The sequence below is a fragment of the Balaenoptera musculus genome, chromosome 1, assembly GCF_009873245.2.
Source record: "Balaenoptera musculus isolate JJ_BM4_2016_0621 chromosome 1, mBalMus1.pri.v3, whole genome shotgun sequence".
Taxonomy (NCBI): domain Eukaryota; kingdom Metazoa; phylum Chordata; class Mammalia; order Artiodactyla; family Balaenopteridae; genus Balaenoptera; species Balaenoptera musculus.
The window spans coordinates 129800101-129816526 of record NC_045785.1 but is presented as its reverse complement, the minus strand read 5'-3'; the positions used below and the strand labels follow the sequence as shown (position 1 = coordinate 129816526).

Genomic DNA, 16426 nt, shown 5'->3' with positions numbered 1-16426 from the left:
GTAAGTCAGAAAAACAAATACCATATGCTAACGCATATATATGGAATCTAAGAAAATGGTACTGATGAACCTAGTGGCAGGGCAGCAATAAAGATGCAGATGTATAGGACAGACTTGAGGACACAGCAGGGGAAGGGGAAGCTGGGACTAAGTGAGAGAGTATCATTGACATATATACACTACCAAATGTAAAATGGATGGCTAGTGGGAAGCTTCTGCATAGCACAGGGAGATCAGCTCGACGCTTTGTGACCACCTAGAGGGGTGGGATAGGGAGGGTGGGAGGGAGGCTCAAGAGGAAGGGGATATGGGGATACATGTATATATATATATAGCTGATTCACTTTGTTGTACAGTAGAAACTAACACAACATTGTAAAGCAATTATACTCCAATAAAGATGCAAAAAATAAATAAAAATAAAAATAGTATAAGAAATAAGAAAAATAAAAAGAGGGAAAGGGATGTATTCTTCAAAAATGTCCATGTTGATGGGACTTCCCTGGTGGCACAGTGGTTAAGAATCTGCCTGCCAATGCAGGGGACACAGGTTCGATCCGTGGTCTAGGAAGACCCCACATGCCGTGGAGCAACTAAGCCCGTGCGCCACAACTACTAAGCCTGCGCTCTAGAGCCCACAAGCCACAACTACTGAAGCCCGCGCACCTAGAGCCCGTGCTCCGCAACTAGAGAAGCCACCGCAATGAGAATCCTGCACACCACAACAAAGAGTAGTCCCTGCTCACCACAACTAGATAAAGCCCGCATGCAGCAACAAAGACCCAATGCAGCCAAAAATAATAAATAAATAAATTTATTTATTGAAAAAAAAAAGTCCATGTTTTAAAAGAGAGAGAAAGACTGTGGAAATCTTTCCAAATTAAAGAAACCTAAAGACATTTGGCAGCTAAATGCAATATCTGACCCTAATGTAAATCCCAAATTGGATGGGGGGGAAAGGATGGTATTGGGTTAACTGACAAAATTAGAGATGAATAGTAGGTTAGATTAAAAGTATTGCATGAAAGCTAAATTTACTGAGGTTGATACAAATAATGTGGTTAAATAAGAGATATTCGTATCCCTATTTTTAGGAAATATAGATTTCCTAAGGAAGTAGATAGGGATAAAACACCATGATGTATGTAACTTACTCTTAAATTGTTTAGAAAAACAATCACGTGTGTGCGTGTGTGTGTTGTGGGGGAGGGAGGGAGAGAAAGACTGAGAGACAGAGAGAGAGAGAGATTGAGAAAGTGGGTGCAAAGCAAATGGGGTAAAATGTTATTAATAAGTGATTCTGAGTAAAGAGCATGCAGGTGTTCTCTGTACTAGGTTTTTTTTTCTTTTTTTTTTAACTCTTCTGTAAGTTTGAAATTACCTCTAAATAAAAACATTAAAATATTGCTATGTCTACTGCTAACAAAAAAAATAAAATATAGACATAAATATACAAACGCATGCAGACACATGTGTGTGTACATATGTGCATGTGTGTTTATATATTTTAAAGATATAGCTCTTAAAGATTCTGATATCTCAGTAACTAAATGGACTTTTTAATAATCAAAATGATTGAGAAGTTAAGGTATTTGTCCTATATGTAAATAAGGGAGAGACGGAAAAAGCCCAAATAGGGTAGAAGCAGTTATTACTGATAAAACAAAGCCATTTCATGTTTATTCCCCCCATCAATTGACATTTTCAATGAACCAGTTATATCTAACTTATTTAAGAGGGGAAAGCATTAGGTTTCTCATTCTCATTTTTAAATGGAGAAACTGAAGCATGGTGAAAAGCCACAGTAAGTAATACAGCTGAGATTCAATAGTAAGTCTCTTGAAACACAGTAACAATGTCAATACAAGTTTTGGTAGCATTTAGGAGCAAGCTGCTTACCTTTCAATAGCTAATTCTTTGTTAGAAAGTTGCTGCACTGTAATCACAACCTTCTTCTCTATTCCTTGTTTTAATTTGAAATAAAATTTATCTCTATCCTTAGGCACAGGACTGAAACAAGCAAAAAGAACAGGAATTAAAAATAATTAAAAACAATAAAAAAGATCTCTCTTTCAAGGTTAGAATGAGCCAACAAACTATTTAAGCAACAACACCCTTATTCTTAAGATATCCTAACTCTCATCTTGCCACAGAGTAACGACAAACTTTACAGTCAGCAAAACAGAGTGTTATTAATTTTTAAACTGGGTTTACAAGAGCCTTATAATTTATCCCTAACCGAGATTAAAAACAAAACTTTTTAAATGACATCATTTCAACTTTTAGTTTTTAAATTTTAACAAATTTAGGAACATGGTTTATTTAATTACTTTTAAGACTGTCACATTTCTGGTTTAGCTGGTTGCATGAATGCCTTTAACAGAGTGAAACCCAAGGCAAAAATTGAGAAGAGCTTACTTTTAAACATCTAGAATATGAGATGACTGTGACAAATCCAAGTAAATATAAATAAAAGATGAACAAAGAGGTACAGATCAGGGCAAGTTAAATTCTAGCCTAGGCCAGACTGACAATTCTCAAGAATTAGTTCATTAAAACAATAAGTGTCTAAAAGAAACAAAACAAAAACAGTTAAGTGTCTAAAATATAGGTTGCCTTATCTGAAAAGGAAAAATACCTTTAGCAACTTATTTGACCTAAGACTCAATTTCTGTATCTGTAAAAAACAGATAAAATACCTACCTAACAATTATGGTCAGAAACAAAGGCAAAGTAAAGGCACATAACTGATCATTAAAGAGTATAACTGTTTCCTATTATCTGCCTATTTTTGAACTAAAGAAAAACATTCCAAATATACAGAAGGAAATGGTTAATTAAATGATGGTCAAACCATACAACATACTGCCAGTGACCATTAAAAATGATTTTAAGAATATTTTATTTGAAAAATTCTTGTATCATGAAGTTAAAAGAAAAAACTATATATACATATACAACTGTATAAAAATACTCTAGAAATCAAATATTAAAAGTGATTGTGGGGCTTCCCTGGTGGCGCAGTGGTTGAGAGTCTGCCTGCTAATGCAGGGAACACGGGTTCGAGCCCTGGTCTGGGAGGATCCCACATGCCGCGGAGCGGCTGGGCCCGTGAGCCACAATTGCTGAGCCTGCGTGTCTGGAGCCTGTGCTCCGCAACAAGAGAGGCCGCGATGGTGAGAGGCCCGCGCACGGCGATGAAGAGGGGCCCCCCCTTGCCACAACTAGTGAAAGCCCTCGCACAGAAACGAAGACCCAACATAGCCATAAATTAAAAATAAATAAATAAATAAATAAATTTTAAAAAAAAAAGTTTTTAAAAAAAAAGTGATTGTGGCTGACAAAACCATAGCTTTTTACTCTAATTTTATTATTTTACTAAATTTTCTACAGTAAAAATCAGTATTTTAAAATATTAAGAAAATAATTTACATAAAATATCTGAAAAGCATGACAAAAGTGAACCATGCATTCACCAGTGAAATATTTCTTTATCATCCTAAAGCTTTATACCAACATTGTATATTCTGGAAACTTTAAATTAGCCAATATTATATTTCAGACACAATACCAATTTTTAATCTTTCCAAACAACCTCACCTAAAGTTTCCTTTTCCATCATCTTCTTTTACCTCCAAGGAGACACTGAAGGTAAATACATCACTGTCAGGGGTAGGAATAACTGAGTCTTTAACATCAGATACTTGTCTAGAAGACCGTTTGAAAGCTGTACAGAAACTATACAAAATTCTGCTTACCTAAAAGAATAAAAATAGAAACAATATTAGACAAAGATTTAACTGCATTTTAATACACTGCTTCCCTAATTCTTGAATCTATAATTTCCCATGGTCACAATGCTCTTTAGCAGATAAAGTAGATATAGTCTAAGCATATACACACACACACACACACACACACACACACACACACACACAGTTTGTAATATATAGTGTGTATATATACACAGTATAAGCATATATACACACACACAGCTGACCCCTAAACAACATGGGTTTGAACTGCATGGGTCCCCTTATATGCAGATTTTTTTCAACAGTAAATACTACAGTAGTATACAAGCCACGGTTGGTTGAAGTGGCAGATGCAGAACAGTGGATAAGGAGGAACCGCTAATATGGAGGGCCAGCTATAAATTATACATGAATTTTTGACTGGGCAGACGGTCAGTGCCCCTACCACACCCCACACCCCAGCCCCAGCACACTGTTCAAGGGTCAACTGTACTTTGCTTCTTTCAATCTGGCATTTAAACACCAAAATAAAGACGTTTAATTTAAAGTCACAAAAGAAGCTGTATGTATGTATAGATGTTTCTATGACCCCTAAGATACTATATTGCAATGAATGAATCCTAAGAGAATTACTAGAATGATACTGGCATCTAAACCTTCCCAATGAACACACACAAGGTTTTAGCCCAAGGTGTCAATTTCTCTTTTCACTTCTCTCAGCTTCAGGGGGCTAGATCCTGAGGCATAGAATAAATACTGTTTTTTGCAAAAAGAAAACATGATTTAAAAATTTAAAGAGCACAATTGAAAGAGCTTCCAGTGCTGTTACTCAACGTTGTTGTTGTTGTATAAATGTGTCGCAGAATGAATGATCCTGAAATGTTCTTATCTAATTTATTAGTATTAAGCCACCCTGGTGACTTTATATACACACACATACAGAAATATATGTATGTGTGTATATATATGGATGGCTTTTACTCTACATCCCACACTCTTCCAGATGGTATTCTCTTCCTTGGTTCCAAAAGAAACATCATACCATCTCAAACTTGTCCGCTTCAAACACAAAAGACCTTCCAAATCTCTCAGGCCCCTCATGGGTTGAACAAATAAAAACGAGATGAAATAAGAAGGGTTTGAACAAAGGTCATATTTTCAAAATCTCACACTGGGGGGTACTAGTAAAGAAACTTCTCTGAATATTAAATCCTTCACTTTAGATAAAGTGAATTCAAATTATTCTTTGTATTAATCTAAGATGATAATATTTTATAATTTGCTTGAAATAAGAGCACTCTCATTAACAGTAGAATTTCTTCAAGTATGGGGGTCTTTCCTTAATATTCTATTTTTATTATATTCATACATTCTACCTTTTCTCACACACACATACTCTAACACAATGGTCCTCAAACTTCCAATGGCCACACTTACATCTAGTAATCAATGACTACCCTAAACTGCCTTTCCAGTGCCAAATCAATAGTTTCCTAAATTAACTGACTTACACAGGTTAACTGTATAAGAATGCTGCCTGCCAGCCTAAAGTTCAACTTCAATCAATAGCATCATATTTGTATCACAGCATTTGTAAAATTTTTTAATATGTTAGTGTTATCTCATTATAATTTTATGTAAATGAGTAAAAACAACAAAGCAGCAAAGGATTGATATTAATAAGAACTGTAGACCTCAAATCTTATACAATTAAGACAATGATAAGTTCACTCATTCATTCAACCAATACGTTGTGAGTGCCTTCTGTGTACTAAGTATTATTCTAGGAGAGAGGGATACAGCTGTGTACATGGAGCTTTCATTTCAGCACATGTAAGTTGAATGTGCTTGGGGTGAATGGGAGGAATCATTAGCTAAGGCAAAAACAGATATGTTCAGCCTCAACTGGACCCTTATTGGACTTAGCTCAATAATTTAAATGTTATAGAGGAAAACAGAATCAAAGAACATGCTAGAAATAAGTCACTGAAGATTATGCCTACAAGGTAAAGTGTAAACAGGGACTTTAAACTATTTTCAGTTCTTTGAGTACTCCCCACTTCCTAACTCCAAATAAAATGTGACGTCTCTTATTTACATTTTATGTGTATTTAAGAAAACATTTTTAAGCATATTTTTAAGAAAACATTATATGTGAAAATAGAATACCTGTACTTAGGTTTTGATACATTAGTAAAGTTAAACCCCAACCCTATTTATTATTTTTTCTTCTCTCCTATATTCTTCTATTTCATTTTCTTTGTATCAGAGCTGTCCACAAGCCTACACATCAGGCCACACCAAAAAAAAGTCAAAGAACTTGGCGAATTCTAAAGTAGATGGGCAAGGCTCAGGAATTTCTTTTTAAAAAGGCTAAGCATATGGGGCTGAGCCAGAGTGGTAGAGAATGATGGGGGGGAAATCAGACTACACCTTTCTCTCTTCTTGGAGGAAGGACACAACAGTACATTAACAGCAATCAAACTGCATTTAATCCTGACCATGTCTTAGAAGTTGCTATTTCCAACAACAAGGTTAAAATCATTTGTGACTTCTAGAGTCTGTGAATAAGCTGGAATGATGATCCAAGAATTGGTAAGGTAGAGTAGTTTCAAAAACAATGATTATCAATGTCTATAGTTATTGGAACAAACTGGGTAACCAATTTCATCATGAAAAAATTTAAAACATAATACCATGGAAAACATTTCTATACATGTCACACTATTAAATACACACACACAAACACACACGCACACACAATAATCTAGAACAGGCATTTTCTTTGCAGAAGTCAAAAGGTTTATTGACAAATAATACAGTACAATTTTTCCCCAGAGGCAGCACCTACCTACAGAAAGCATTAGTTAAACACAAAACTATCTCTTGGAGTTGTTGTTGTTTTTGAAGAGGTGGGCAGGAGGACACATGTAAATATGTGGAAAGGAGATACACCAAAATCTTAATTCTGATGGAATTCTGAGTAACTTTTATTTTCTTTTGTATTTCAGTATTTTCCAAATTCTCAATTATGTATTACACATTAACAGTCCAAGAAATGCTATTAAATGAAATATTTACTTAAAATAAGTAATACAGGGGGACTTCTCTGGGGGTCCAGTGGTTAAGAATCCGCCTTCCAATGCAGGGGACGCAGGTTCAACCCCTGGTCAGGGAACTAAGATCCCACATGCAGAGGGGCAACTAAGCCCGTGCACCCTAGAGCCTGCACCACAACTAGACAGCCTGCATGCCGCAACTACTGAGCCCGCCTGTCGCAACTAGAGAGAAACCCGCGCGCCACAACAAACAGCCCGCACACCACAACAAAAGATCCCGTGTGCCACAACTAAGACCCGACGCAGCCAAATAAATAAATAAATAAAATATTTTAAAATAAATTAATTAAAAATAAAGTAAAATAACATAGCAAATTCTTCTAAGATAAAGCCTTTTCACTAATATTAGTGAAAAAGGAGCAACTCTTTTAAAAACATTTATCAAGAAAATGTTCACCCAAAAAAAGTAAATGTAGAAAAGTCATCCTATAAAAGATACCCAGAAAAATATGTGTTAAAATTTTAAAAACAACTTGCTCAAATATATTACTAATTGAAAGGAGCTAAAACAAGTGGCAATCATACAAGAATTTTTTTAATTACAAAAATCAATTTATTTGAGAAAAACAATATAACTTCTAAATTAATTTCCAAAATAAGGCATTTTGCTAAAATACCATCTCAATAAATATAGTTTAGCAATAATATTTTCTCATACAAGGAATTAGGTTTTCTTTTATATAGTAGTGTACCAGCAACCCTAAGAAAGACCAATGCATTAAGAGTAAAGATGTTCCTAATGATACCCTTGGTATTATGAAATACCTCTGAATGCCTGTAACACCAGCTGATAACAACCTGCTTCTAGAACACAACACGGAGAATTGCTAGTAATGGTAAGTATGTCATAACATACAAACAAACAGCAAAATCTGTTTTGAAGAAAATGGTTACACTGAGTAGTAGAAACAAATTCTTAAAGAGAGTCGACTAATTATCTTTAAAAACAGTTTTGTGTAATATATTCGTAAAGATGCAACAAGAATAGGTGCCTCTCTGGCTTTTTGCACTGTGCTTTCTGATACTCTGCCCTGTCTGTAATTCTTCAGCAGAACTCTAGCACATCATTCTCCCTGTACAAAGATCATCAGCATCAAGATACTTCTGGCTGGATTCCCCAACTCCTTTGCCATAGATAATTGAGATCCACTCCAGCAGAGTCCCACAGGAGAACAGCCAGGGCAGTAAGTCAAATGTGTCCTAACCCTTCTGTGGGAACCCCTAATCCTTGCGTCACGGGTCCAACAAAGCCATCACCCTCACTGGGCCTCCCCTCTACCACTGTTGGTGCCTGCTGCTTGTGGGATATTATGGTGAAATAAGAGCACATCACAGTGGTAACTGCTAGTGGCAGCCATGCTGCTAGTCCCTCTTGAGAAGATGTCTTCTTGCCTTTAACTGACAAACTTCTTCAAATCTCATCAGGGACTCTGCAAACAATGGAAAACAAATTAGTGCCACTGCTGCATGGTACGTATTTAAGCCATAAGAATGTCTGTCATCTGTTCCTGAGCTGTCTTTGCCAATTGTCTGTGTCCATTAAGAGGGACCCAAATACTAAGGACTAATGTTGTCCCTTCACCACACAACAAGAAACCTCCAGGAACCAGATAACTAGACAACCAGTAAATGAAACAAAAAGATGAGTAATTATTTTTTGAGGGGAGAGAGGACGATGTCAGACATTCTATAAAAGGCATGAGTAAAACCCAAAGGTTGCTGGAATGCAAGCTATATGAACGAGAAATCCCTTTATAAAAGCATAACTGAAAGGTAAAAATCCGTATTTACTTTTTATAATAAAGCAACAGGAAAGCTGTGACTGAAAATTAAATGGGTCTTCAGAGTCATAAACTTCCTTAGGAAACCAGCTTTATCATCTATTCTCTCAGCCTTTGGATAAGGAAAGGGTAACCAACCATAAAACCTGTCAGCCAAACCAGAGCACTTTTGAGAATAAAATGAAGTGCTTTAATAATATACTTGGACAACAGGCATAAACTAGGACTGCTCCAGGCAAAGAGGAGCATAAGGTCACTAGTCTAAATAAATACCATCTATATTATGGAAATGTCATGAGTATCAAGTAAATGCTTAGCGCAGTGCCAGTCATAAGCCCTATATTTATACCGGGTTGTTACAGAAATGATCTCTCATAATAAAGTCCAATAAAAACTGTCATTTATTTCTCCTTCAAACAATGAATTTTACCACCAATGTCCCAGAATGTAACACTCTGAAAAATTTACTCAAAAAAATTAAATAATAAATGGACATCACTTTATCACAACCTGCAATGTACCAAATATCCTCTCCAGAAATACAATTAATACTATTTAATACTATATCCAAAATGGTCAGGCCGAGAATTCCCCCCCAGTTTTATCCACTGCTTACCCACTGTTAAAGCTCTCAAAAATGACAAATATTCCCCCCCCCCCATAAACAAGTGGATGCTATAATCCAAAAAGAGAGTTTCATACCATCACAGTTATGAAAAATGCTTGCAACCAGGTGCCTTTCAATTTCCTTCTACAGCAGTGTTTCTGCCTCTCCAAGCAGCAGGTTCTCCAATTCTTCAAAGTTCTCTTTCTTACTGTTGAGCACCAATTATCCAGAATCCACACGGGTATGTTAAATGATGGTTGCCAACATGAAACGCCAGGACTCTACCATCTGCTTCCCCACCTCTGTAGTGGAGTTGTAAGGATCAGAAATAGACCCCCCCAGTTTACAAACACACACACACATTCTTTCAACATATTTATATTCACTGCCTGCTATGTGCCAGGCAAACTTGTACTCATTCACTCTACCTATCACACACTTGGCCAAGTAGTCAGTATCGGTATATGTATAGGTATTACGTATGTGTGTGTAGGTATATATACATACACACATTGGGATGAAATAGATTCAGAACTATATAAAAAACAAACAAAAAGAAACAAATTTGAACTTCTTACACAGGCATGGTTCTGACAGAGGACTTCTATGTCTGTACATGTTCATTTTAGTGTAAAAAAAATTAATCACCAGGGCATAACAACTGACATACCCCTCACGCTTAGTATCAGACACACAGAAATCTACATTTCTATGAGTTCCCACGTTGTGGCCAGAAATAAACTCTCAGAACTCCTGTTAATACAATGGTTTATTTATGTTTCATAGTAAAGAGAAAATAGAACAACTGCTACTTTCAGCATTTTCTGCTGACAATTTATATTTTCAAAAGCAAACACACCTGAGACCTTGCCCATCCAAGTCCATTTATTAATGCCTTTGAAATGGTTGTATAAGTACTAAAGTTCTAAAAGTGCAAATTATTTTTAATTTGGGGAGAAATCAATAGATACAGAAAAGAAGGCAATTTCTCCATGTATGTAACAGCCATTTGATTCTGAGTCTAAGAATAAACTACCATTTAGTAATTGGTAAGAGGAACTCACTGGCATCTTCAAAGGACTACAGGTTGACAACCCTGCTGTATGGGAGCATTTGTATTTATAACTAATACCAGTTCTATAGAGCAAAAGCCAGCCTCTGAATGAATGCGCATAATAAATGATCACCAGTGAAAATCACAGACATCTATGAAACAATCTTACTGCAGTATCTAAGTGAAAGGCCCAGCAGAGAAACAGGTATTGTTACAGACATTTTTTAAAGTCACATAGACCAACCAACTTAGGAAAAACAATAAAAGAGGGGCAAAAAATATTCCTCCCTTCTAAGTCTGAGCAATTACTACCATGGTGGGGTGGGAGGACAGCTTATCAAGGGGGATTTTTCTGTTACATATGTTAAACTGAGAGTACCACTTTAGTGCACAGAGTTATCAGATTTAGCTTTCCCTATGATGCGGTTCTATGCCATTATAAATATTAACTTTCTCTTCAGAAAGATATTCCAAATTTATGTAATATGGTATATGGTCATATATACTAAATTATATGACAGTGAAATTAGAGTTTGAAAATATTACCCTAATTCACCTCAATAGCGAATTGCTACAACATATTATACTTACTGCCTCTTTAATTTCACAGGAGAAAACATGTATCTGGAATTCTTCTGAACCATGGGAACTCTCTGTAAATGCAAAGCAATTGCTCTCTACTGTCCCATCATGTCCACGTGCACAGAATAACACCTTATAAATTGGAAAAGATGCTATCTCCATGTTGTTGGATTGGTCTATGATTCTGCAGAACAGTGATGAAAAATGGGATAAAATATTAACTATCAAAGAACAAAGGCAAACAGTTTTACTATGCCAATAACATACAAAATAATTATCTTAAAATCACAAAAATAAACTGGTACTAATAAAGCAAGAAAACAATTATCTTCATATTTTTGCTATACACACACACAAACACACAAATTCTTCACCTTCTTTTGACAATTACTTCATTTTTGTGTCCTATGATCGAATTCATTTACTTTCAAAGCCAAGTATACACTGCCTGGTAAAATCGATGTCACGCATCCCTAAATGCTAGTCTTGTTCTGTTATGGCAAGAGCAATGCCAGTAAAAAATAGCACAGACCATCTCTGGAGAGTTCATTTCTATTTAAAGCAGCACCTGTAAGTTTATCCAAGTCCAGGTCATTCATCGTTCAACAAAGACTTCTCTTACCCTAAAGAAGGTCAGAGTGGTTCCAAAGATAAACTTAACAATGGAATTTAAGAGGTAAAAGGAGTTTGTGGAACTTAGGAGCAAAGATTTCTCTGACTTTCCCTGTACAAATCCTAAGCCCTAGTTTGATCCAAAACCTCAAGACCACCTCAGGATCTCAAATTGTAGAACTGAGGAGGACCTACTCGGAATAGAGAGGCAAATCAAAACACTAAGTCTTTGTTAAGGTATGTTTGGCACTTTGAAACTCAATAGATACAAATATCAAAATGCCTTTTACTGTTAAGAGATATCATACAAACAATATACCTACAAAATGCTTTCCTGAAAAAGTCAAAGCATTTTTATCAAAACCTTGTAAATTTAAATTGCTATTAGTTTGGTACTTAGAACTTTTCTCACATTCTAAACTTCAGAAAATGAGGCAAATCAGAAAGGGTTTGGAAAAGATTAAAACAGTCTTCAGAGAATAGTATAGGTTCAAGACACATTCAACCTAATTTCCCAGACCTGGTTCATTTATTTGTTCATTCAGCAAATATTTACTAAAAACCTGCTATGGACTGATACTGCTCTAGACAGTACTATCAGACAGAAGCTGTAGCAGGAAAAAATACCAATAACCTGCCCCCATGGAACTTATATTCTAGTGAGAAAGATAGACAATAAACAAATAAGCAAATAAATATATAATATCAAGTCAAAGAAAAGTTCTATGAGGAAAAAAGGCCCAGTAAAAAGAAAGAGTGATAGTTATGATCAAAGGAGGCTTCTTTTGACAATTTGGCAGTTTCTTACAAAACTAAATATACCCATACTATATGATGTAGCAATTACACTCCTTGGTGTTTATTCAAATGAGTTAAAAACTTACGTCTACACAAAACCCCACACACAGATGCTTACAGAAGCTTTATTCATAATCGCCAAAACTTGGATGCAATCAGAATGTCCTCCCATAGGCAAATGGAAAAATAAACTGTGGTACACCCAGACAATAGCATATTATTCAGCACTAAAAAGAAACGAGCTATCAAGCCACAAAAAGACATGAAGGAACCTTAAATGCCTATTATTAAGTAAAAGAAGCCAATCTGAAAGGGCTACTTATTACATGATTCCAACTATATAATTTACTGGAAAAGGCAAAACTACGGAGACAGTAAAAAGATCAGTGGTTGCCAGCAGCTGCAGGGAGGGACAGATGATCAGGCAGAAGGCAGGAATTTTCGAACAGTGAAAGTACTCTGTATGATACTCTAATGGTGGATATATGTCATTATATATTTGTCCAAACCCATAGAATGTACAACACCAAGAGTGAACCCTAAGGTAAACTATGGACTTTGGAAAATTATGTCAATGTAGGTTCATCAACTGTAACAAATGTGGGGACTTCCCTGGTGGTCCAGTGGTTAAGAATCCACCTTCCAATGCAGGGGACATGGGTTCGATCCCTGGTCCAGGAACTAAGATCCCACATGCCGCAGGGCAACTAAGCCAGCACGCCGCAACTACAAAGCCCACGCACTCTGGAGTCCGTGCACCACAACTAGAGAGCCCGCGCGCCACAACAAAGAGCCCGCACGCCGCAACGAAAGATCCCGTGTGCCACAACTAAGACCCAACACAGCCAAAAATAAATAAATAAATAAATAATTTTAAAATAAATAAAAAATTGTAACAAATGTACCACGTGGAAGAGGATGTTGATGGTGAGAGGTGTGTTTGGGGGAGGTGGGGGGGTGCACATCTGGAAGATGGGAAATCTCTGTACTTTGTGCTCAATTTTGCTGTGAACCTAAAAGTGATCTAAAAAATAAACCCTGTTAAGAAAAACAGGCAGGAAGAAAAAGAAGCCTTCTTTTGATAAAAAGGTTTCCTGAGGTGAAACCAGAGAGAAGTGAAAAAGCCACTGGAAAACCAAGGAAAGCTTGTTCAGGCAAAGTAAAGAGACTACACAAAAGCCCTGAGGTAGGAATCCTGACTGATAGGCCCTGAGGCAGGATTCATGACTGCGTCTGAGAAACAGCAAAGAGGCTACTATGACTGGAATGTAGCAAATGAATGAAGTGAATGAATGAATGAGGTAAATGTAGTGAAAGAAGTGAGAGAGCAAAGGAGGGAGGGAAGAGCGGGGAGAAGGGCAGAAGATCAGGTCAAAGCAGATCATCAGGGCCAGACATGGTAAGAATTTCAAATATAATCACAAGTGTGACTGGAGGCTACTGGAGGGCTGAATGTAGGAAAATAACAGTTATCTGATTTACATTTAAAGAAATTCAAGGTTCAGATGACATTAAATATTACTCCTAGTGAAGCATGTGAGAAAAAGCCATTTTGCTTCTTTCCAGTCTGACGTAAAGAGCTTGAAATCAAGGGATCACTCTAGTTTTTTGAACCACTGTTACGTGACAAGGTGAAACACAAATCATAGGTATTTTTACAGTTATAGTTGCATTTATAGTATTCTAAGCAAATTTTACAAATGCCCCTTGCAAATAAGGAATACAGTCTAAACCTAAACATGTTTACTTTGCATGGCTACAGAGTAAAAGTAAATTCAGAGTAAGTCCAAGGCCTCACTTATGATAAAATATCATCACCACTACCCAAAAAAACTTCACACATGTCTAAGGGGGTAATAAAGGATTAGAGCTTACCTCACAGAACCTTCCGGAACATTTGGCACATACAGAGTAACAGGAAAGGGGTGCTGACTGGAAGATTTCATAGTTGCCATTGCCCGTAAAGCCTCCACTTCATTACGTGGGGAAGAAACCTTCATACATCCTAAGTAGGTCAGTTTGTTAAATAAAACACTATCTTCTTCAGGTATTCCACTTGGAGAAGATGGTCTGGGTGTAGAAATTTCTGAAGAAAAAAAAAAAAGAAACACTCAAAAGTTAATATAAAACTTCACAGTATAATTTCACCTATTGCCCAAAAACAAATGAAAAATTGCAAATAAAATTTAGGTCTCTCTGTGTTTTCATTTCTTTTAATGTTTATCCTACATCTTAACTTAGAGTTCTGGAATTGGCCATTTTGTACTTCAGATCTCTCAAAGTATTATCTTACTTAGCTATAACTTCTTTAGAGGAAAAGAAAAACAAAGTTCTAAGCTTTGTATTTTAAAAAATCAAAAATACGGAGTTCAAATGATATAAAACAATAAGGAGAAAAGACTACACTAAAGACAGTGTGAATTACCCTAAAACTAATGAGAATTAAACAAAACTAAAATCAGTTAAAAGTGTCTCTGGTAAAGATCCTGCATAGCACCAAATTTATTAATCAGCCCAAATTCCTCAGCAAAAGTCAACAATGTTAAAATGTTCCATCTCATACTAATACCAACAAAAGTCAAGCTCCTTATTTTTCTCCTTCCTAGCTTGCTGGCTTCTACAAATTATGTAAGTATTTCAATGAAAAATTTTTCCTCAAAATAATTATTTTGATGAATTATCCTATGATTGCTTCCCCCAATTCTTTAAAAAAAAAAATCCACTTTAATTCTAAGCACAGCATGCATGTAGCAAAGTCCCAACTGTGGTTAGAGAGTATATATCTGCATATATCAGGTAGTATAAAGCTTCCCCTCTGCCACTCTCCCCATCCCCACCTAAAAACCCACATTCAGCTAGTCTCCAACTCTTCCTACTACCCACATCCATGCTGTACAAAATTAAGCAGCCTGTCTCACCCAAACTAGATCCTTGTGGCATGCTCTAATTCTCATTACCAGGATTACACTTTCAGGATATTAATAAATAATTCACAAAAGCCATCCCCAACCTCCCCACTCCAGCTCCCAAATACTATACTAAATCATGCACCCTTCACCACTTTTTTTCTATTGAAAAACTATGCTTTGGTGACTGATGAACACGGTAGATCAAGTAGTTCAAATGGTCTAACGTATGTGTAACTGGAATCCTACAAAAGAGGAAAGGGTGGGGAAAAAGCTTTCTGAAGAAATAAATGTTTTACAAAATCTGTGTAGCTCACAGATTCATGAAACTCTGTATACCCCAAATACAAAAACAATACATAAATGGATCCAAAAAAGACAGATGACAAAATTGTAGACAAAACCATTAAAATAACTATTATAAATATGATAGAGGAATTAAAGAAAAACACCTAACAAAAGAAGGAGAAAAATGGAAGACAGAAAAAAAAGAACCAAAAGAAATTCTAGAGCTAAAAAATGCAAGATCTGAAATGAAATATTCCCTGGGTGGATATAACAACTAATTCTAATTTGCATAAGAAAACAAGAATATTAAAGAAGATCCTTGGGCTAAAGGAAAATGATACTAGAGGGAAACTGAAGAGCACCAAAAGTTATAAGTATGAGGGAACGACTTTTTCCTTGCTGTTTAATTTCTTTAAAATACAACAGACTGCTGGTCATCCCCATTTGGAAATCTTATTAATCAGTCTTATCAATCCAAAATTGAATTCATTAGATGTCCACTCAACTATTCATGCCTTGAGTAACTCTTGAATCCATCCCACTTTCTTTGGCCCCATAGTCATTACCCAAATTACTACAGCAGTAACCTCCAGTCTTTCTTTCCTCCAATTTATTCTCCACACTGCAGCCACCAAGATCTTCCATAAAGATGAAAGAAAGAGGGACTTCCCTGGTGGCACAGTGGTTAAGAATCTGCCTGCCAATGCAGGGGACACGGGTTCAAGCCCTGGTCTGGGAAGATTCCACATGCCATGGAGCAACTAAGCCTGTGCACCACAACTACTGAGCCTGTGCTCTAGCGTCCACAAGCTACAACTACTGAGCCTGCATGCCACAACTACTGAACCCCACAGGCCTAGAGCCTGTGCTCCAAAACAAGAGAAGCCACCGCCATGAGAAGCCAGTGCACCACAACGAAGAGTA

The 16426-nt window shown here is 36.4% G+C and overlaps 1 protein-coding gene across 9 annotated transcripts in view; it reads right to left on the bottom strand.

Annotated features, from left to right (window-relative positions):
* Window positions 1–16426, bottom strand: part of RABGAP1L (RAB GTPase activating protein 1 like) — a 693841-nt gene that overhangs the window by 588332 nt on the left and 89083 nt on the right. For all 9 annotated transcript variants that reach the window (XM_036844645.1, XM_036844610.1, XM_036844603.1 and 6 more), the window contains 4 exons: window positions 14184–14394; window positions 10908–11082; window positions 3601–3758; window positions 1900–2010 (listed from right to left, as the gene is read on the bottom strand). In XM_036844645.1, the coding sequence (XP_036700540.1) occupies window positions 1900–2010; window positions 3601–3758; window positions 10908–11082; window positions 14184–14394 (655 nt within the window). The remainder of the gene's footprint in view (window positions 1–1899; window positions 2011–3600; window positions 3759–10907; window positions 11083–14183; window positions 14395–16426) is intronic.